Here is a 24,461-nt window from a genome sequence, read left to right on the forward strand (position 1 = left end):
CCTCATACAAAGAAATGTATTTTTACCTGAAGTGCTAGTACTGCTTGAAGTATGGAGTCAGGTGTTGTTGCCAGCCATAGCTTTTCACCAGCACTGTACCATCCCCCAGTCCAACTAGCTCTGGGATGTTGACCCCTTTCAGTGTTGTCCTTCACAACACCAGCAATCTCAGACAAAGTGTTCACTCTGGTCTTTCTGAAGCGCTGCTTGTTGAGGCCGACACACCAGTCAGGGGCAAACTTGGTGTGGCCTGTGATCAGGAAGTGAAGGTCCAGATTGCGGTGGAACTTGTGCATGGTCCACCAAGCACAATACCAGAGCACAAATTTGTTCTTGTTTTGGCCACTGCAGTTATCACAATTCAGGTCCACACGAGTTTTCCCAATGCCATAGTTGGTGAAGAAATGGTGCATGTAGTTGATGACTGCGCTGCTGCCTTTACTTGCTTGGGCCAGCTCTCTTTTTGATGTCTATGACTGGTGGATTAGAGTCAGGCGTGTTCTACTGCTGAAAGACAAATTCCAGATACAAATATTTTAGCATTATTATACAATAGATGCAAAATGGCATTCTGAGATAAGATCACTACACACATGTAACATTTGTCGTAGTGGAGAGAAGACCAATACGCAGCGGGAATGTGGATACTCATCTTTTTTTAATAAAACATGAGTAAAGCATCCACAGAAAAAAACAATAAACAATACTCACGACACGAACAGTGTGGCAGGCCAAACAAAGCAATGCTCATAAACAACTACCCACAACCACAAAGAAAAACACACACCTGTTTATAGGACTCCCAATCAGAGGCAACTAGAAACATCTGCCTCCAATTGAGAGTCCAGCACCCAACCTACACACAACACAAAACCTCTGCAACGTCCTGACCAAAACTAATATAATTACTCCCTCTGCTGGTCAGGACGTGACAGTACCCCCCTAAAGGTGCAGACCCTGAATGCACCTAAAAGAAAAGACAAAAACCCCCAAACACCAAAAAATATCCCCCTAAACTAAAGGGAGGGAAGGGAGGGTGGCTGCTGTCAACGACGGCACTGTGCTACACCCCCCCTCCCCAACCCACCTATATAGGAGGCGGCTCAGGTGCGGGACGTGGACCTCGCTCCACCTTCGGCGTCGCCCACTTGGGTGGCGCCCCTAGCTGCGCCCGGCTGGCGGGCGGCGATGGCTGCGCCGGGCAGACGGGCCACTCTGGCTGACCCGGAGGACAGGCGGGCCATTCTGGCTGGGCCGGAGGACAGGCGGGCCACTCGGGCTGGGCCGGAGGACAGACGGGCCACTTGGGCTGGGCCGGAGGACAGGCGGGCCACTCGGGCTGGGCCGGAGGACAGGCGGGTCACTCGGGCTGGGCCGGAGGACAGGCGGGCCACTCGGGCTGCGCCGGAGGACAGGCGGGACAATCCGGCAGATCCGGACAGCCGGGCCACTCCGGCAGCTCCGGGCAGACGGGCCACTCTGGCAGCTCCGGGCAGACAGGCAACTCTGGCAGCTCCGGGCAGACGGGCCACTCTGGCTGCGCCGGGGGACAGGCGGGACAATCCGGCAGGTCCGGACAGGCAGGCCACTCCGGCAGGTCCGGGCAGACGGGCCACTCCGGCTGATCCGGGCAGACGGGCCACTCCGGCTGATCCGGGCAGACGGGCCACTCCGGCTGATCCGGGCAGACGGGCCACTCCGGCTGATCCGGGCAGACGGGCCACTCTGGCTGACCCGGAGGACAGGCGGGCCATTCTGGCTGGGCCGGAGGACAGGCGGGCCACTCGGGCTGGGCCGGAGGACAGACGGGCCACTTGGGCTGGGCCGGAGGACAGGCGGGCCACTCGGGCTGGGCCGGAGGACAGGCGGGTCACTCGGGCTGGGACGGAGGACAGGCGGGCCACTCGGGCTGCGCCGGAGAACAGGCGGGCCACACGGGCTGGGCCGGAGGACAGGCGGGCCACTCAGGCTGGGCCGGAGGACAGGCGGGACAATCCGGCAGATCCGGACAGCCGGGCCACTCCGGCAGCTCCGGGCAGACGGGCCACTCTGGCAGCTCCGGGCAGACAGGCAACTCTGGCAGCTCCGGGCAGACGGGCCACTCTGGCTGCGCCGGGGGACAGGCGGGACAATCCGGCAGGTCCGGACAGGCAGGCCACTCCGGCAGGTCCGGGCAGACGGGCCACTCCGGCTGATCCGGGCAGACGGGCCACTCCGGCTGATCCGGGCAGACGGGCCACTCCGGCTGATCCGGGCAGACGGGCCACTCCGGCTGATCCGGGCAGACGGGCCACTCTGGCTGACCCGGAGGACAGGCGGGCCATTCTGGCTGGGCCGGAGGACAGGCGGGCCACTTGGGCTGGGCCGGAGGACAGACGGGCCACTTGGGCTGGGCCGGAGGACAGGCGGGCCACTCGGGCTGGGCCGGAGGACAGGCGGGTCACTCGGGCTGGGCCGGAGGACAGGCGGGCCACTCGGGCTGCGCCGGAGAACAGGCGGGCCACACGGGCTGGGCCGGAGGACAGGCGGGCCACTCAGGCTGGGCCGGAGGACAGGCGGGACAATCCGGCAGATCCGGACAGCCGGGCCACTCCGGCAGCTCCGGGCAGACGGGCCACTCTGGCAGCTCCGGGCAGACAGGCAACTCTGGCAGCTCCGGGCAGACGGGCCACTCTGGCTGCGCCGGGGGACAGGCGGGACAATCCGGCAGGTCCGGACAGGCAGGCCACTCCGGCAGGTCCGGGCAGACGGGCCACTCCGGCTGATCCGGGCAGACGGGCCACTCCGGCTGATCCGGGCAGACGGGCCACTCCGGCTGATCCGGGCAGACGGGCCACTCCGGCTGATCCGGGCAGACGGGCCACTCTGGCTGACCCGGAGGACAGGCGGGCCATTCTGGCTGGGCCGGAGGACAGGCGGGCCACTCGGGCTGGGCCGGAGGACAGACGGGCCACTTGGGCTGGGCCGGAGGACAGGCGGGCCACTCGGGCTGGGCCGGAGGACAGGCGGGTCACTCGGGCTGGGCCGGAGGACAGGTGGGCCACTCGGGCTGCGCCGGAGAACAGGCGGGCCACACGGGCTGGGCCGGAGGACAGGCGGGCCACTCAGGCTGGGCCGGAGGACAGGCGGGACAATCCGGCAGATCCGGACAGCCGGGCCACTCCGGCAGCTCCGGGCAGACGGGCCACTCTGGCAGCTCCGGGCAGACAGGCAACTCTGGCAGCTCCGGGCAGACGGGCCACTCTGGCTGCGCCGGGGGACAGGCGGGACAATCCGGCAGGTCCGGACAGGCAGGCCACTCCGGCAGGTCCGGGCAGACGGGCCACTCCGGCTGATCCGGGCAGACGGGCCACTCCGGCTGATCCGGGCAGACGGGCCACTCCGGCTGATCCGGGCAGACGGCCACTCCGGCTGATCCGGGCAGACGGGCCACTCCGGCTGATCCGGGCAGACGGGCCACTCTGGCTGATCCGGGAAGCTCTGGCAGCTCCTGACTGGCGGGCAGCTCTGGGGACTCCTGACTGGCGGGCAGCTCTGGCGACTCCTGACTGGCGGGCAGCTCTGGGGACTACTGACTGGCGGGCAGCTCTGGCGACTCCTGACTGGCGGGCAGCTCTGGTGACTCCTGACTGGCGGGCAGCTCTGGCGACTCCTGACTGGCGGGCAGCTCTGGCGACTCCTGACTGGCGAGCAGCTCTGGCGACTCCTGACTGGCGGGCAGCTCTGGCGGCCCCAGACTGGTGAGGCTGGGCTGACACACTAGATGCCTGATGCGTGGGGCTGGTACAGGACGTGCCAGCCTGGGGACACGCACCTCAAGGCTAGTGCGTGTAGTGGGGAACACTGGACCGTAGAGGCGCACTGGCGGTCTCGAGCGCAGGGTTGGCATCACCCCTTCAGGCTCGATGCCCACTCTCCCCTGGCACATGCGGGGCGCTGGTACTGCGCATACCGGCCTGAAAATACCAGGCCTCACCACAGCACCTACCCCAAAGCACGGGACCTGTCCAGTCTGTTCCTGTCCAACAAGGGTACGGGGAGCTGGCCTGGGTCTCCAACCTCGCCCCGCCAAACAGCCCCAAAAATTATTGGGGCTGCCTCTCGGGCTCTCTTACCCGCCATGTTCCCCAGTCCTCGCCAGAATTCCTCCGCTGCTTGGTCCTGGTATGGTGGGTAGTTCTGTAACATTTGTCGTAGTGGAGAGAAGACCAATATGCAGCGGGAATGTGGATACTCATCTTTTTTTAATAAAACATGAGTAAAGCATCCACAGGAAAAAACAATAAACAATACTCACGACACGAACAGTGTGGCAGGCCAAACAAAGCAGTGCTCACAAACAACTACCCACAACCACAAAGAAAAACACACACCTGTTTATAGGACTCCCAAATCAGAAGCAACTAGAAACACCTGCCTCCAATTGAGAGTCCAGCACCCAACCTACACACAACACAAAACCTCTGCAACGTCCTGACCAAAACTAATACAATTACTCCCTCTGCTGGTCAGGACGTGACAACACAGTTCATACATACATACCCACCAGAAAACACTCCAACGTTTCTAAAACTGTTTGAATGGTGTATGTGAGTATAACAGAACTCAAATGGCAGGTCAAAACCTGAGAGATTCCTTTACAGGAAGTGGCCTGTCTGACCATTTATTGTCTTTCTTTGACATCTCATTCCATTACAAAGGATCTCTGCGGTAACGTGACACTTCCCACGGCTCCAATAGGCTCTCAGAGCCCGGGAAAAACCCGAATGTCGTCATTCCAGCCCCAGGCTGAAACACATTATTGCCTTTCTCAAGTGGCCGATCAAGGGACTGTGGGCTTAGGCGCGTGCACGGGCCGCCCCGGTCTTTTTGTTTTTTCCTCTGTTTGCCGAAAAGGAGATTCCTGGTCGGAATATTATCGCTTTTTTTACGAGATAAATTGCATAAAAATTGATTTTAAACAGCGGTTGACATGCTTCGAAGTACGGTAATGGAATATTTAGAATTTTTTTGTCACGAAATGCGCCATGCGCACGACCCTGATTTACCATTTCGGATAGTTTCTGGAACGCTATTCAACAAAACACCGCTATTCGGATATAACGATGGATTATTTTGGACCAAACCAACATTTGTTATTGAAGTAGCAGTCCTGGGAGTGCATTCTGACGAAGACAACAAAAGGTAATCAAACTTTTGTAATAGTAAATCTGATTTTGGTGAAGGCTAAACTTGCCGGGTGTCTAAATAGCTAGCCCGTGATGGCTGGGCTATGTACTTAGAATATTGCAAAATGTGCTTTCACCAAAAAGCTATTTTAAAATCAGACATATCGAGTGCATAGAGGAGTTCTGTATCTATAATTCTTAAAATAATTGTTATGCTTTTTGTGAACGTTTATCGTGAGTAATTTATTAAATTGTTACTAAATTCCCCGGAAGTTTGCGGGGGGTATGCTAGTTCTGAACGTCACATGCTAATGTAAAAAGCTGTTTTTGATATAAATATGAACTTGATTGAACAAAACATGCATGTATTGTATAACATAATGTCCTAGGTGTGTCATCTGATGAAGATCATCAAAGGTTAGTGCTGCATTTAGCTGTCTTCTGGGTTTTTGTGACATTATATGCTAGCTTGAAAAATGGGTGTCTGATTATTTCTGGCTGGGTACTCTGCTGACATAATCTAATGTTTTGCTTTCGCTGTAAAGCCTTTTTGAAATCGGACAGTGAGGTTAGATAAAGGAGAGTCTTGTCTTTAAAATGCTGTGAAATAGTCATATGTTTGAAAAATTGAAGTTTTTGTATTTTTGAGGAATTTCTAATTCGCGCCACGCCTATCATTGGATATTGGAGCAGGTGTTCCGCTAGCGGAACGTCTAGATGTAAGAGTTAAATTAAATTGATTTGTTGCCCTTATCATCATTCTAGTGACATACTTGAATAATATAGGACTAGAATTAGATTCAGAAGGCTTTCACTTCTCTTCACCAAGATTAAATGGTTATGGGTCTGAATAAATAACTTCTATAGCCTACCGCCATCACGCGTTCGCTCTTATTTCAAACTATCCAAGTTTGCAAGTAAGCATTTCACTGTAAGGTCTACACCTGTTGTATTCGGCGCATGTGACCAATAACATTTGATTTGATCCGTGAGTTCTGTTGACTGCTGTATTTAACTTTCAGCAAAAAAGAGCGTGCGTTCCTCTTCGAATAGTCTATTGCTATAAGAAATACAAAAAAAAGAATGTCCAGCAAGCTATTCTAGTCTAGCTTTTCCTGCATGGGACTCCAAGAGCTAAGGAGTGTTTTTTTACGGCGAGGCCAGCGGAGCACAGGTGCTTGCATATTACGAAAGAGACAGAGGCTATAAGTTAGAAGCTTATTATGCATAACCCATCATTAATGAGCTAAAAAGAATGCTAATACTGCATTGAACGTATTACCTGAGAACGGTAGGCTTGGACAGTTATATATCAATATAGAACAGGATTATCTATTTTGGATGCAATTTGAATGGAGTTGATGTAGAGAGATAAAGACTGTGAAAGAGTGCTCCTGCCTGCACTAATTTAACCTCTTGGGGCTAGGTGGGACGCTAGCGTGCCACCCGTGGTGCACTCCATCAACAGCAGGTGCATTTCAAGAGCGGCAAATTTGAATCCAAATAAATGTCAAAATTCAAATTTTTCAAAAATACAACTATGTTACACCATTTGAAAGATAAACATCTCCTTAATCTAACCACGTTTTACGATTTCAAAAAGGTTTTACGGCGAAAGCATACATTTAGAGTATGTTAGGACAGTACATTTACAAGAGTTGTGTGTAATGTTTTGTCAAGTCAAAGACAGGGTCACCAAAACCATAAAACCAGCTAAAATGATACACTAACCTTTTACAATCTCCATCAGATGACACTCCTAGGACATTATGTTAGACAATGCATGCATTTTTAGTTCTATCAAGTTGATATTTATATCCAAAAACAGCGTTTACTATGGCATTGATGTTGAGGAAATCGTTTCCTCCAATAACCGGCAGTCAAGTCAGCGTCACAAATTAAATAATTAAAATTAGAAAACATTGGTAAAATATTATATTGTCATTTAAAGAATTATAGATTTACATCTTTTGAACGCAATCAACTTGCCAGATTTAAAAATAACCTTACTGGGAAATCACACTTTGCAATAATCTGAGCACTGTGCCCAGAAAAATACGCGCGTGCGATACAGACTAGACGTCATGTTGGGGAGATCTAAAATCGAAAATACTATGTAAATAATCCATTACCTTTGATTCTCTTCATCAGATGTCACTTCCAGGTATCACAGGTCCATAACGAATGTAGTTTTGTTCAAAAAAAGCTCATCATTTATGTCCAAAAATCTCCGTCTCGTTAGCACATGATGTAAGCCAGCCGGACTTCTCGTCATGAACGAGGGGAAAAAATATATTTCCGTTCGTTCAAACATGTCAAACGTTGTATAGCATAAATCATTAGGGCCTTTTTTAACCAGAACATGAATAATATTCAAGGTGGACGAATGCATAGTCTTTTATAACGTATTGGAACGAGGGTACCCAACATGAAGTAGCGCCAGGTGTCTAATGGGACATCACCGTTCCATGGCTCTTGTTCGGTCAGATCTCCCTCCAGAAGACTCAAAACACTTTGTAAAGGCTGGTGACATCTAGTGGAAGCAATAGGAAGTGCCAAAATATTCCTAAACCCCTGTGTTTTTCAATGGGATAGGTTTAAAGTCAATACAACACATCAGGTATCCACTTCCTGTCAGAAAATGTCTCAGGGTTTTGCCTGCCAAATGAGTTCTGTTATACTCACAGACACCATTCAAACAGTTTTGGAAACTTTAGAGTGTTTTCTATCCATATATAATAAGTATATGCATATTCTAGTTACTGGGTAGGATTAGTAACCAGATTAAATCGGGTACATTTTTTTTATCCAGACGTGCAAATGCTGCCCCCTAGACCCAACAGGTTAAAGCAACTTCATTCAAGTGATAGGCTGTTTGAAAACACTGCAGCTGCAAAAAAAAATAAAAAAATCTTTACAATTAAATAACAAGGTGACCCCTGAAAGCCAGATGGAGATGGATTAAGTAGATGCTCATTCGGCCTTTAGATATAAAGAAAATATATATTAGTGTAGAATAGGCTATGCTGCAATGATTGTAGGCCTATCTGTCACAAGAAAAAATGTTACCATGATGAGATGATAGGTCTACATGTAATGCTTACACAGAGACTTTAATGCAGGGAAACTTAAATCAGTTTTACCTCATTTCTATCAGCTTGTTAAATGTCCACACAGAGGTGGGTACAAAGCTCTCCCTCGCCCTCCATTTGTCAAATCTGACCATAATTATATCCTCCTGATTCCTGCTTACAAGCAAAAGTTAAAGCAGGAAGCACCAGTGACTCGGTCTATAAAAATCTGGTCAGATGAAGCAGATGCTAAACTACAGGACTGTTTTGCTAGCACAGACTGGAATAGGTCTTCTGATGACATTGAGGAGTACACCACATCAGTCACTGGCTTTATCAATGGGTGCATTGAGGACGTCGTCCCCACAGTGACTGTACGTACATACCCCAACCGGAAGCCATGGATTACAGGCAACATTCGCACTGAGCTTAAGGGTAGAACTGCCACTTTCAAGGAGTAGGACTCTAAGCTGGAAGCTTATAAGAAATCCTGCTTTGACCTCCGACGAACCATCAAACAGGCAAAGCATCAATACAGGACTAAGATAGAATCGTCAAACTATTACAGACTACAAAGGGAAGCACAGCCGAGAGCTGCCCAGTGACACGAGCCTACCAGACGAGCTAAACTACTTCTAATGCTTGCTTCGAGGCAAGTAACACTGAAACATGCATGAGAGCATCAGCTGTTCCGGACGACTGTGTGATCACGCTCTCCGCAGCCGATGTGAGTAAGACCTTTAAACAGGTCAACATTCATCAGGCCGCAGGGCCAGATGGATTACCAGGACGTGTACTGCGAGCATGCGCTGACCAACTGGCAATTGTCTTCACTGACATTTTCAATCTCTCCCTGTCTGAGTCTGTAATACCAACATGTTTCAAGCAGACCATCATAGTCCCTGTGCCCAAGAACACTAAGGTAACCTGCCTAAATGACTACCAACCCGTAGTACTCACATCTGTAACCATGAAATGTTTTGAAAGACTGGTCATGGCTCACATCAACACCATTATCCCAGAAACCCTAGACCCACTCCAATTTGCATACTGCCCAAACAGATCCACAGATGATGCAATCTCTATTGCACTACACACTGCACCTTTCACACCTGGACAAAAGGAACACTTACGTGAGAATGCTATTAATTGACTACAGCTCAGCGTTCAACACCATAGTGTCCTCAAAGCTCATCACTAAGCTAAGGACCCTGGGACTAAACACCTCCCTCTGCAATTGGATCCTGGACTTCCTGATGGGCTGCCCCCAGGTGGTAAGGGTAGGTAACAACACATCCGCCACGCTGATCCTCAACACGGAGGCCCCTCAGGGGTGCGTTCTCAGTCACCTCTTTAACTCCATGTTCACTCATGACTGCACGGCCACGCACGACTCCAACACCATCATTAAGTTTGCTGATGGCACAACAGTGGTAGGCCTGACCACGACAACGATGAGACAGCCTATAGGGAGGAGGTCAGAGACCTGACCATGTGGTGAAAGGACAGAAACCTCTCCCTCAACGTGATCAAGAAAAAAGAGATGATTGTGAACTACAGGAAAAAGAGAACCGAGCACGCCCCCATTCTCATCGACGGGGCTGCAGTGGAGCATGTTGAGAGCTTCAAGCTCCTTGGCGTCCACATCACCAACAAACATGGTCCAAGCACACCAAGACAGTCGTGAAGAGGGCACAACAAAACCTATTCCCCCTCAGGAGACTGAAAAGATTTGGCATGGGTCCTCAGATCCTCAAAAGGTTTACAGCTGTACCATCAAGTGCATCCTGACGGGTTGTATCACTGCCTGGTATGGCAACTGCTCTGCCTCCGACCGCAAGGCAGTACAGAGGGTAGTGCGTACAGCCCAGTACACACCGGGGCCAAGCTTCCTGCCATCCAGGACCTCTATACCAGGCGGTTTCAGAGGAAGGCCCTAAAAATTGTCAAAGACTCCGGCCACCGTAGTCATAAACTGTTCTCTCTGCTACCGCACGGCAAGCGGTACTGCAGCGCCAAGTCTAGTTCCAAGAGGCTTCTAAACAGCTTCTACCCCCAAGCCATAAGACTCCTGAACAGCTAATCAAATGGCTACCTCTTCTACACTGCTGCTACTCTGTTATTATCTATGCATTGTCACTTTACCTACATGTACATATTACCTCAATTACCGCGGCACCGGTGCCCCCGCATATTGACTCTGTACCGGTACCCCCTGTATATAGCCCCGTTATTGTTATTTACTGATGTTCTTTACTTATTTGTTATTCTTATCTCATACTGTTTTTGTGGAATTTTCTTAAAACTGCATTGTTGGTTAAGGGCTTGTAAGTAAGCATTTCACTGTATTGTCTACACCTGTTGTATTCGGCGCATGTGATAAATCAAATTAGATTTGCTTTGATTTGATTTGAGTCAGGAAACAGTTTGAGAAGGTGAGTTTAATAATATTCATGAAGCTAAAACAAAGCAGGAGACGTGTATTGAACCAATACTGCCTGATGACTAAGGCTTACTGAGGGCTAAATGAAGGGAGAGTAATCAGTGACAGTACATCTCTCCCCCCTAATCGCAGGATGACGCCAGCCAGGGGGACAGCCCTGAGGGCGAGGAGCGGGTTGATCCGGGCGGCGAAGGGGGAATTCTCAGATGATGTGGAACCAAAATGTTGTCTACTGGAACCCAACACCGCTCCTAGACTGTACCCCTCCCAGTCCACCAGGTACTGGAGCTAACCCCCACGACGTCAGAAGTCCAGGAGGGATCTGATGGCAAAGGCGAGGCTTCCCACGATGTCCAGGGGAGGCAGAGGGGTGTTGTGGGAGACGACATCAGCCAGGGGACTAGGAACCACCGGCCTGAGAAAGGAAAAATTAAAAGAGGATGAGATCCAGTAGTTAGTGGGGAGCTGTAATCTATATATCACCTCGTTGACCCTCCGGAGGACCTAGAACGGCCCCACAAACTAGGGGCACATTTTCTTACAGGGCAGGAGAGAGAGCCAGATGGGAGCCTCACAGTGGTGGCCATCTTCCTGCTCCTTCTGGCAGCAGACGGTGCACTGGAGCCTCACGTGGATATAGTTCCAAATCTCTTCTGCGCTCTTGAACCACTCATCCACTGCAGGAGCTTCGGTCTGGCTCAGGGTCCACAGAGCAGTGCTGGCTGATAACACAGAACACACTGGAAGGGAGTCAGCCCAGAGGAGGAGTGATGCAATGAATTCTGTGCCTACTCTCTCCAGGGAAGGAATCGGCCCACTCCCCCTGCCGGTCCTGCCAGTGACTCCTCAGGAACATCCCCAGCTCCTGGTTCATCCTCTCCACCTGCCTGTTAGACTGAGGTCGGTACCCAGAAGTGAGGTTGACAGTGACCCCCAGCTTCTCATGAAGGCTTTCCATACCCGTGATATGCACTGGGGGCCGTGGTCGGAGATGACCTGCTGGAACAGTGCCTCAGCAACCTGGAGAGCGGTAGGGAGACCAGAGAGAGGGATACAACGGCAGGATTTAGAGAATTTGTCCACAACAACCATAATAGTGGTGAAACCATTAGACGGAGGGAGATCAAGGGGGAGGAGTTTCCCTGCTGGAGTGTGTTGGGGAGATTTTGTTTGCACACATACGGAGCATGAATTGACATAGTGGGTGACGTCCTGTGCCAAGGTGGGCCACCAGTACTTCGCAGAGATGGATTGAATTTGTGTGGGTGATACTTGGGTGTCCAGCGGCGAGGGAGGTGTGCACCCAGGTCAACAGCCAATCTCTCACCTCCATGGGGATGTAGATGCGCTCAGGAGGGCAGGAAGCAGGTGTGGGTTCTCTCTCCAGAGCCTGGCGGATATCCACATCTACGTCCCAAAACACGGGGCCAACGACATGGGAGGACAGAATGATGGGCACTCACAGGACTCTCCAACCGACGTGGAACCACAAGGTAAGGGAAAGCAGGTCTTCCGGCATCCATGTGCCCAGGCGGTGATTTTCATGTACAGGATGACTTTGTGTACAGAAGCAATGAAGATGAGGAAGGGAAGGGTTTCTAGGTTTGTAGGTCCAACGGTGAGGGTGAGGGGTGCTGTGATGTGGGTGAAAGTACCAGATCCCAATGGTTATTTATCCAGGCCTTGGACCGGAAAAGGAGAGGATAGCGGGTACGCGGTGATAAAATTCTCTGCGGCACCAGAGTCCACTAGAGCTGGAGAGACAACACCTGAGGGACAGCCAGCCAGTGAAATGGAAACCAGGAAGGGTTTGGCAGAAAACGATGAAGAAATGCACATGCCTACCCTGGGAGAGGGATGATCACAGAGCCGTCCATCTGCCCCAGTGGACTTTGGGTTGGAACGCACCGGACACCACTGAACCCGGTGACCCTTCTGTCTGCAAAAGCCGCAACATAGCTCTGCCGCTGGGAGGTGTGTGACCCCTATCTCCATGGATTCAGGAACCCCTCGTAGGAATCCAGCTCTTCCTTTCCTCTCTCCCAGACGGATGTAGTCCACTCCAACGCCCGCCTGGTCAGCAGGGAAATGACTGTGGTAACCTTGGACCTCTCAGTGGTGGGGGCTCCTGTCTGATGAGCAAAATAGAGGGAGCATTGGAGTAGGAAGCCACGGCATTTGGATGGAGTCCCGTCATACTTGTCCGGGAGGGACAGTTGGGCATCGCTGACCTGAGCGGATTGCTGGGTAAGCTGGGGGGCTGGCTCGCTGGGATGACTCATGGTAGGATGCCCTGTGCTAGTTGGAGGAGAATCCTCTAGGGTGTTGTCGAAATGGTGGAGGACACGGAGGACCTCATCCAATTGATTGGGTGTACTTGTTCATCAAACATCTAGGAGATGTCCTTATCTTCTGCTGCTTCCATTTTTGAAGAGGCAGTATTCTGTAACATATACGCAGGGAGTCAGGCAACAGGTGAGTTTAATCATCCATCATCATTCATCATCATCATCATCATCATCATCATGAAGCTAATACAAAACAAGAGAAGCGTACTAAACATAACCAAAACCAATACTGCCTGATGACTGAGACTCACTGAAGTCTATATGAAGAGAGAGTAATCAGGGTGGTGATGAAGTCCATGTGTGCTTAATGATGGGGAGCAGGTGTGCGCAATGATGGTTGCCAGCTGTGCGCATTGTGGGTCGCCAGGACAGGTGGTCACTGGAGCGGGGGAGCAGGCGTAGATGTGAAACTACACATGAATGGTGAACTGCGCTCCATACCGAGATGGGCTGTCTGTCCCCACCCTGAGTGTTAATTAACCACGCAGAGGCCGTAAAGAAGCCAGATTTAGACATTGCATATAATTGAACATTTCTATTTCAAGCCATGCTGTTCATATAAATTATTTATTTCTAATTTTGGTAACCGGGTTCCCCCCATTCAACCCTACTCCCGATCCCCCTCCTTCTTTGTCTCCCCCATAACATGCTGACCAGACCGCACGCATGATCGATCATGCACATGTTGATTTTGTCTACCCACACCAGACGCGATCAGGACACGCAGGTTGAAATATCAAAACTAACTCTGAACCAACTATATTAACTTGGGGACAGGTCGAAAAAACATTCAACATTTATGGCAATTTACCTAGCTAGTTTGCTGTTGCTAGCTAATTTGTCCTGGGATTTACACATTGGGTTGTTTTACCTGAAATGCACAAATACTCCGACAATTAATCCACAGATAAAAGGGTAAACGGATTTCGTTTGCAGTAATCTCATCTCCTTCAGGCTTCTTCTTCTTCTTCTTTGGACTTTGGACTTTATGACTTTCTTCTTCTTCTTCTTTGGACTTTATGACCAGGCGGGCGTTGGAGTGGACTACATCCGTCTGGGAGACTTGTTTACGCTGCTGTGCGTTTTGTTGCCGATCTTACTTTGCTACCTGACGGTTTTTTACTTTTTCATTACCGTATATTTTTACTTTTTCCCTCACTTTTTCCCCTCACTCAAATTTTTTCATTCAACTTTTTCACCCCGGAGGTTTTATCTGGACATGGTTCGTCAGGACTTCAAACAGCCGAAGCTAAGTAACATTAACATGATGCCTTCTAATTGCAGTCGTTGTACTTATAATATACAGGAGAACGATCGCCTTACGGCAAGGATAGCTGTGCTGCAAGCCCAGCTTCAGACGCGATCGTTAGGCAAGGGTAATTTCAGTGTAGGAAAGGATGAAACAGCGTCTGTGCCACCAGTAAGTACAGATAGTAACGTTAGTATAAACCCCCTCGCACGGTCCCCGCAGCCGGACATCTTTCTCATGGCTTCTGGAGGGAAACGCTGTAGGAATGCTCAACCGGTGTCGCTTATTCAGCCGACAGAAACTTTCAACCGGTTCTCCCCATTAAGCGAGTCGGAGTCGGAGGCCGAGACTTCTCTGGTCCCTACTCCTCCCGTTGTGGGGTCTGAGACGCCGACGGCTCCCACCATTAGCTCTGACAAATTGAAAACCCTAGTCATTGGCGACTCCATTACCCGCAGTATTAGACTTAAAACTAATCATCCAGCGATCATACACTGTTTACCAGGGGGCAGGGCTACCGACGTTAAGGCTAATCTAAAGACGGTGCTGGCTAAAGCTAAAACTGGCGAGTGTAGAGAGTATAGAGATATTGTTATCCACGTCGGCACCAACGATGTTAGGATGAAACAGTCAGAGGTCACCAAGCGCAACATAGCTTCAGCGTGTAAATCAGCTAGAAAGATGTGTCGGCATCGATTAATTGCCTCTGGCCCCCTCCCAGTTAGGGGGAGTGATGAGCTCTACAGCAGAGTCTCACAACTCAATCGCTGGTTGAAAACTGTTTTCTGCCCCTCCCAAAAGATAGAATTTGTAGATAATTGGCCCTCTTTCTGGGACTCACCCACAAACAGGACCAAGCCTGGCCTGTTGAGGAGTGACGGACTCCATCCTAGCTGGAGGGGTGCTCTCATCTTATCTACGAACATAGACAGGGCTCTAACTCCTCTAGCTCCACAATGAAATAGGGTGCAGGCCAGGCAGCAGGCTGTTAGCCAGCCTGCCAGCTTAGTGGAGTCTGCCACTAGCACAGTCAGCGTAGTCAGCTCAGCTTTCCCCATTGAGACCGTGTCTGTGCCTCGATCTAGGTTGGGCAAAATTAAAAATGGCGGTGTTCGCTTTAGCAATCTCACTAGTATAAAGACCTCCTCCATTCCTGCCATTATTGAAAGAGATTGTGATTCCTCACATCTCAAAATTGGGTTACTTAATGTTAGATCCCTCACTTCCAAGGCAGTTATAGTCAATGAACTAATCACTGATAATAATCTTGATGTGATTGGCCTGACTGAAACATGGCTTAAGCCTGATGAATTTACTGTGTTAAATGAGGCCTCACCCCCTGGTTACACTAGTGACCATACCCCCCGTGCATCCGGCAAAGGCGGAGGTGTTGCTAACATTTACGATAGCAAATTTCAATTTACAAAAAAAAACAATGACGTTTTCGTCTTTTGAGCTTCTAGTCATGAAATCTATGCAGCCTACTCACTCACTTTTTATAGCTACTGTTTACAGGCCTCCTGGGCCATATGCAGTGTTCCTCACTGAGTTCCCTGAATTCCTATCGGATCTTGTAGTCATAGCAGATAATATTCAAATTTTTGGTGACTTTAACATTCATATGGAAAAGTCCACAGACCCACTCCAAAAGGCTTTCGGAGCCATCATCGACTCAGTGGGTTTTGTCCAACATGTCTCTGGACCTACTCACTGCCACAGTCATACTCTGGACCTAGTTTTGTCCCATGGAATAAATGTTGTGGATCTTAATGTTTTTCCTCATAATCCTGGACTATCGGACCACCATTTTATTACGTTTGCAATTGCAACAAATAATCTGCTCAGACCCCAACCAAGGAGCATTAAAAGTCGTGCTATAAATTCTCAGACAACCCAAAGATTCCTTGATGCCCTTCCAGACTGCCTCTGCCTACCCAAGGACGTCAGAGGACAAAAATCAGTTAACCACCTAACCGAGGAACTCAATTTAACCTTGCGCAATACCCTAGATGCAGTTGCACCCCTAAAAACTAAAAACATCTGTCATAAGAAACTAGCTCCCTGGTATAGAGAAAATACACGAGCTCTGAAGCAAGCTTCCAGAAAATTTGAACGGAAATGGCGCCACACCAAACTGGAAGTCTTCCGACTAGCTTGGAAAGACAGTACCGTGCAGTATCGAAGAGCCCTCACTGTTGCTCGATCATCCTATTTTTCCAACTTAATTGAGGAAAATAACAACAATCCGAAATTTCTTTTTGATACTGTCGCAAAGCTAACTAAAAAGCAGCCTTCGCAAATGGAGGATGGCTTTCACTTCAGCAGTAATAAATTTATGAACTTCTTTGAGGAAAAGATCATGATCATTAGAAAGCAAATTACAGACTCCTCTTTAAATCTGGGTATTCCTCCAAAGCTCCATTGTCCTGAGTCTACACAACTCTGCCAGGACCTAGGATCAAGGGAGATACTAAAGTGTTTTAGTACTATATCTCTTGACACAATGATGAAAATAATCATGGCCTCCAAACCCTCAAGCTGCATACTGGACCCTATTCCAACTAAACTACTGAAAGAGCTGCTTCCTGTGCTTGGCCCTCCTATGTTGAACATAATAAACGGCTCTCTATCCACCGGATGTGTACCAAGCTCACTAAAAGTGGCAGTAATAAAGCCTCTCTTGAAAAAGCCGAATCTTGATCCAGAAATTATAAAAAACTATCGGCCTATATCGAATCTTCCATTCATCTCAAAAATTTTAGAAAAAGCTGTTGCACAGCAACTCACTGCCTTCCTGAAGACAAACAATGTATACGAAACGCTTCAGTCTGGTTTTAGACCCCATCATAGCACTGAGACTGCACTTGTGAAGGTGGTAAATGACCTTTTAATGACGTCAGGCCGAGGCTCTGCATCTGTCCTCGTGCTCCTAGATCTTAGTGCCGCTTTTGATACCATCGATCACCACATTCTTTTGGAGAGATTGGAAACCCAAATTGGTCTACATGGACAAGTTCTGGCCTGGTTTAGATCTTATCTGTCGGAAAGATATCAGTTTGTGTCTGTGAATGGTTTGTCCTCTGACAAATCAATTGTACATTTCGGTGTTCCTCAAGGTTCCGTTTTAGGACCACTATTGTTTTCACTATACATTTTACCTCTTGGGGATGTCATTCGAAAACATAATGTTAAATTTCACTGCTATGCGGACGACACACAGCTGTACATTTCAATGAAACATGGTGAAGCCCCAAAATTGCCCTCGCTAGAAGCCTGTGTTTCAGACATAAAGAAGTGGATGGCTGCAAACTTTCTACTTTTAAACTCGGACAAAACAGAGATGCTTGTTCTAGGTCCCAAGAAACAAAGAGATCTTCTGTTGAATCTGACAATTAATCTGGATGGTTGTACAGTCGTCTCAAATAAAACTGTGAAAGACCTCGGCATTACTCTGGACCCTGATCTCTCTTTTGAAGAACATATCAAGACTGTTTCAAGGACAGCTTTTTTCCATCTACGTAACATTGCAAAAATCAGAAATTTTCTGTCCAAAAATGACGCAGAAAAATTAATCCATGCTTTTGTTACTTCTAGGCTGGACTACAGCAATGCTCTACTTTCCGGTTACCCGGATAAAGCACTAAATAAACTACATTTAGTGCTAAATACGGCTGCTAGAATCCTGACTAGAACCAAAAAATTTGATCATATTACTCCAGTGCTAGCCTCCCTACACTGGCTTCCTGTTAAGGCAAGGGCTGATTTCAAGGTTTTACTGCTAACCTACAAAGCATTACATGGGCTTGCTCCTACCTATCTTTCCGATTTGGTCCTGCCGTACATAAATACACGTACGCTACGATCACAAGACGCAGGCCTCCTAATTGTCCCTAGAATTTCTAAGCAAACGGCTGGAGGTAGGGCTTTCTCCTATAGAGCTCAATTTTTATGGAATGGTCTGCCTACCAATGTGAGAGACGCAGACTCAGTCTCAACCTTTAAGTCTTTACTGAAGACTTATCTCTTCAGTAGGTCCTATGATTAAGTATAGTCTGGCCCAGGAGTGTGAAGGTGAACGGAAAGGCTGGAGCAACGAACCGCCCTTGCTGTCTCTGCCTTGCCGGTTCCCCTCTTTCCACTGGGATTCTCTGCCTCTAACCCTTTTACAGGGGCTGAGTCACTGGCTTACTGGTGTTCTTCCATGCCGTCCATGGGAGGGGTGCATCACTTGAGTGGGTTGAGTCACTGACGTGGTCTTCCTGTCTGGGTTGGCGCCCCCCCTTGGGTTGTGCCATGGCGGAGATCGTTGTGGGCTATACTCGGCCTTGTCTTAGGACGGTAAGTTGGTGGTTGGAGACATCCCTCTAGTGGTGTGGGGGCTGTGCTTTGGCAAAGTGGGTGGGGTTATATCCTGCCTGTTTGGCCCTGTCCGGGGTATCATCGGATGGGGCCACAGTGTCTTCTGATCCCTCCTGTCTCAGCCTCCAGTATTTATGCTGCAGTAGTTTATGTGTCGGGGGCTAGGGTCAGTCTGTTACATCTGGAGTATTTCTCTTGTCTTATCCGGTGTCCTGTGTGAATTTAAATATGCTCTCTAATTCTCTCTTTCTCTCTTTCTGTCTTTCTCTCGGAGGACCTGAGCCCTAGGACCATGCCTCAGGACTACCTGGTATGATGACTCCTTGCTGTCCCCAGTCCACCTGGCCGTGCTGCTGCTCCAGTTTCAACTGTTCTGCCTGCGGCTATGGAACCCTGACCTGTTCACCGGACGTGCTTGTTGCACCCTCGACAACTACTATGATTATTATTATTTGACCATGCTGGTCATTTATGAACATTTTAACATTTTAACATCTTGACCATGTTCTGTTATAATATCCACCCTGCACAGCCAGAAGAGGACTGGCCACCCCTCATAGCCTGGTTCCTCTCTAGGTTTCTTCCTAGGTTTTTGGCCTTTCTAGGGAGTTTTTCCTAGGGAGTTTTTCCTAGCCACCGTGCTTCTTTCACATGCTTTGCTTGCTGTTTAGGGTTTTAGGCTGGGTTTCTGTACAGCACTTTGAGATATCAGCTGATGTACGAAGGGCTATATAAAAATACATTTGATTTGATTTGATATGGCAGTTGGCAACCAACTTTAATTAACTTCTATGGGATCGGTGTCCCCCCGCGGAATGGTTGAGCTAACGTAGGCTAATATGATTAGCATGAGGTTGTAAGTAACAAACAAAAAATCCCAGGACAAAGACATATCTGATATGGGCAGAAAGCTTAAATTCTTATTAATCTAACTGGTGCTGCTACCACTTCTGTCCAATTTACAGTAGCTATTACAGTGAAAGAATACCATTCTATTGTTTGAGGAGAGTGCACAATTATGAACTTGAAAAATGTATTAATAAACCAATTAGGCACATTTGGGCAGTCTTGATACAACATTTTGAACAGATATATAATGGTTCATTGGATCAGTCTAAAACTTTGCTCATACACTGATGCCATCTAGTGGCCAGAATCAAAATTGTGCCTGGGCTGGAATAATACATTATGGCCTCTCTCTTGCTGATGGTACAATATTTTTTTTTTTAAATGCATGTTTATATTATCTTTTACCAGATCTAATGTGTTATATTCTCCTACATTAATTTCACATTTCCACAAACTTAAAAGTGTTTCCTTTCAAATGGTATCAAGAATATGCACATCCTTGCTTCAGGTCCTGAGTTACAGGCAGTTAGATTTTGGTATGTCATTTTAGGCGAAAATTAAAAAAAAAGGGTTGGATCCTTATTAAGGTGCATTACCACCTTCAACTGGACTGGAGTGTGGACATCAGTTCATCTTTCAATCATCCACATGGGTATATGCTCTTAAAAACCAATGAGGAGATGGGAGAGGCGGGACTTGCAGCGCATCAAGCGTCACAAATAGAACCAAGTTCTATTTTATCGCCTGGCTACGCAGACGCTCGTTGACACGTGTGAGCAATGTGGGTGCAATGATTGAATAACATGTATGTGTACATTTATTTTGCAACGCTCGCACACTCGACTCAAGCGGTGTGGTCAGCATGTAACTATTTGCCATGTTGTACTGCATACTTCCGTGAGGATTCTGTGGGTAGAGGCCTGAACTAATTCCAGTGTGGCTGCAGACTTGATCCCAGCTCCTAAATGGTTGGAAACCTGCTGAAAAATTGATGCTTCAAGCTTTAAGAGACACCATTGGACATATATTTAAGCTGTAAATATTAGACATTATGCACTGACAAGCACATATTTTATTTAGTGTTGCATCTTTGATAGTCATATCAGGTAGATTCTCCACCTTTTCATACATAATACATTATACAAAATACCCCATTGTAATTTTCTGTACACCCTAGGCCTATTCCACATCACCAGGCTCCAGCAGATTCGATCTATCAAGTAGTGCCATGCTATCTCTCAGTGCTTCTCTCTCTCTCCAGCATAGATCCAAAACCACCATTATAAATCTGTATCACAGATTACCTTCCCACACCCCTCCTCTCCTCCCTTTCCTTCACCTCTCCTGCCCCAGCTACCATGATGAATGTGTCATAGTACACAACCCATCTCCCCTCTCTCCCCCTCTATCTACACTCTCCCTCTCTTCCCTTTCCACCTTCCTCATCCCGCCGTCTCTCCTGCCCCAGCCACCAAGATAAATCTGTGTCACTGTAGGCAAAACCCAAACCAACCCTTCCTCTTCTACCCTCCCTCCCTCCCTCTCTCTCCCATCCCATCCATCCATCTCTCCAGTCCCAGACTCATTTGATTTCCTGTCTAATCTGTGTCTGGGATCGGCGTTGGGTTGTGCTGCTGGTGTGGAGAGAAGCGATTACTGTGCTCTGGTGAGTGCAGGCTATGAGATAATGGGAAAGACACCCAGGAGACCACATTGCTACAGGATGCTACTGCTATTTCTTCTACTGCTGGTGCTACTATTGCTAGTACTGCTACTGCTGCTACTACTGCTGCTGCTGATGCTACTACTTCTGCTACTATTGCTGCTGCTACTACTGTTGCTACTGCTACTACTGCTGCTACTGCTGCTACTACTGCTGCTACTGCTGCTACTGCTACCGCTGCTACTGCTGCTGCTAGTCCTGCTACTATTACCTCTGCTACTGCTACTACTGCTGCGGCTGCTGCTGTTACTACTGCTACTATTGCTGCTACTACAACTGCTGCTACTACTACTGCTGCTACTGCTACTACTACTGCTGCTACTGCTACTACTGCTGCTACTGCTGCTACTGCTACTGCTGCTACTGCTGCTGCCACCGCTGCTACTGCTTCTGCTAGTCCAGCTACTACTACCTCTGCTACTGCTACTACTACTGCTGCTGCTGCTGTTACTACTGCTACTACTGCTGCTACTACTGCTGCTACTGCTGCTACTGCTACTGCTGCTACTGCTGCTGCTAGTCCTGCTACTATTACCTCTGCTACTGCTACTACTGCTGCGGCTGCTGCTGTTACTACTGCTACTACTGCTGCTACTACAACTGCTGCTACTACTACTGCTGCTACTGCTACTACTGCTGCTACTGCTGCTACTGCTACTGCTGCTACTGCTGCTACTGCTACTGCTGCTACTGCTGCTGCTTCTGCTAGTCCAGCTACTACTACCTCTGCTACTGCTACTACTACTGCTGCTGCTGCTGTTACTACTGCTACTACTGCTGCGACTACTGCTGCTACTGCTGCTGCTACCGCTGCTACTGCTTCTGCTAGTCCTGCTACTACTACCTCTGCTACTGCTACTACTGCTGCGGCTGCTGCTGTTACTACTGCTACTACTGCTGCTACTACTACTGCTGCTACTACTACTGCCTATTATGCTACTGCTGCTATTGCTAATTCTACTGCTGCTGCTGCTACTGCTGCTACTTGTACTATTGCTGCTGCTACTGCTGTTGCTGCTTCTGCTATTGCTACTGCTGCTACTGCCAGTACTACTTCTGCTACTGCTGATTCTGCTACTACAGTGCTGCTACTGCTACATCTGCTACTGCTGCTACTGCTACTTCTACTTCTACTACTGATACTGCTGCTGCTACTACTACTGCTACTGCTGCTACTGCTACTGATGCTGGGGCTGCTGCCACTTCTACTGCTACTTCTACTGCTGCAACTACTGCTGCTACTGCCTCTACTTCTACTGCTGATGCTACTGGTTCTACTGCTTCTGCAACTGCTGCTGCTGCTACTGCTACTTCTGCCTCTGCTACTGTTACTAATGCTACTGCTAGTGCTACTACTGATTCTACTGTTGCTACTGCTACTACTGCTGCCACTACTATTTCTGCTGCTTCTGCTGCTACTGCTGCTGCTGCTGCTACTACTTCTACTGCTGATGCTACTGGTTCTACTGCTGCTGCTACTGCTACTGTTGCTACTTCTGCCTCTGCTACTGCTACTAATGCTACTGCTAGTGCTACTACTGATTCTACTGTTGCTACTGCTATAGCTATTACTTATCGTGCTGTTACTCTTCTGCTACTGCTGCTACTACTATTTCTGCTTCTACTACTGCTACTGCTACTACTACTTCTACTGCTGCTGCTGCTACTGCTACTACTACTTCTACTGCTGCTGCTGCTACTGCTGCTGCTACTACTACCTCTGCTACTGCTACTACTACCTCTGCTACTGCTACTAATACTGCTGCTGCTCCTGCTACTGCTGCTGCTACTCCTGCTCCTGCTGCTACTACTACTGCTGCTACTACTACGGCTGCTGCTGCTGCTATTGCTACTTCTACTATTGCTGCTGCTACTGCTGCTGCTGCTATTGCTACTGCTGCTTTTGCTACTGCTGCTACTGCCAGTACTACTTCTGCTACTCCTGCTGCTGCTGCTGTTACTAGTGCTACTACTACTACTGCTGCTATTGCTGCTACTACTACTGCTATTACTGCTACTTCTACTGCTACTACTGCTACTCTACTGCTGTTGCTACTGCTACTACTGCTACTACTTCTGCTACTGCTGCTACTGCTACTATTTCTCCTGCTGCTGTTGTTGCTTCTTCTGCTGCATCTGCTGCTACTTCTACTCTCTCTACTGCTACTACTACTGCTGCTGCTACTCTACTGCTGTTGCAGGATGCTACTACTGCTGTGGCTGCTGCTGCTACTACTGCTGCTACTTCTACTGCTGCTGCTACTGATGCTACTGCTGCTGCTACTACTGCTGCTGCTACTGTATTCGCTGCTGCTTCTACTGCTGCTGCTACAGCTACTGCTGCTATTACTGCTACTCCTACCACTGCTACTGCTACTGCTGCTATTGCTTCTTCTGCTGTTGCTGCTAGTACTGCTGCTATTGCTACTCTACTGCTGCTACTGCTGCTGCTGCTTCTGCTACTGCTACTGCTGCTACTGCCACTACTACTGTTGCTAATGCTGCTACTGCTGCTTCTGCTACTGCTGCTACTGCTAATGCTGCTACTACTACTGCTGCTACTGCTGCAACTACTGCTGCTACTGCTTCTACTACTACTGCTGCTACTACTGCTGCTACTACTACTGCTGCTGCTTATGCTACTGCTGCTATTGCTACTTCTACTGCTGCTGCTACTGCTGCTATTGCTACTTCTACTATTGCTGCTGCTACTACTGCTGCTGCTTCTGCTATTGCTACTGCTGCTTTTGCTACTGCTGCTACTACTACTACTGCTGATACTTCTGCTGCTTTTGCTACTGCTGCTATTGTTACTTCTACTGCTGCTGCTACTGCTGCTATTGCTACTTCTACTATTGCTGCTGCTACTACTGCTGCTGCTTCTGCTATTGCTAATGCTGCTACTGCTACTCCCGCTGCTGCTGCTGTTACTCCTGCTACTGCTGCTACTGCTACTACTACTACTGCTGCTACTGCTACTTCTACTCCTACTGCTGCTACTGCTACTTCTACTGCTACTGCTACTACTACTACTGCTGCTGCTACTCTACTGCTGTTGCAGGATGCTACTACTGCTGTGGCTGCTGCTGCTACTACTGCTGCTACTTCTACTGCTGCTGCTACTGATGCTACTGCTGCTGCTACTGCTACCACTGCTGCTGCTACTGCGGCCCCTGATACTGCTGCTACCACTACTGCTGCTGCTACTCTTCTGCTACTGCTTATACTGCTACTACTGCTGCTACTATGAT

The 24,461-nt window shown here is 48.8% G+C and overlaps 1 protein-coding gene across 1 annotated transcript; it reads right to left on the minus strand.

The window, feature by feature from the left end:
* Positions 1 to 21,890: 21,890 nt before the first annotated feature.
* On the minus strand, positions 21,891 to 23,803 carry LOC123743336 (uncharacterized protein DDB_G0271670-like; the record flags this gene model as incomplete). The annotated part of the gene is made up of 2 exons (XM_045719532.1): positions 21,891 to 22,031; positions 23,729 to 23,803. Coding segments are annotated over 2 exons (216 nt in total), but the record flags the coding sequence as incomplete, so codon positions are not given.
* Between the last annotated feature and the right edge of the window lie 658 nt (positions 23,804 to 24,461).

Source organism: Salmo salar, chromosome ssa06, assembly GCF_905237065.1.
Source record: "Salmo salar chromosome ssa06, Ssal_v3.1, whole genome shotgun sequence".
Taxonomy (NCBI): Eukaryota; Metazoa; Chordata; class Actinopteri; order Salmoniformes; family Salmonidae; genus Salmo; species Salmo salar.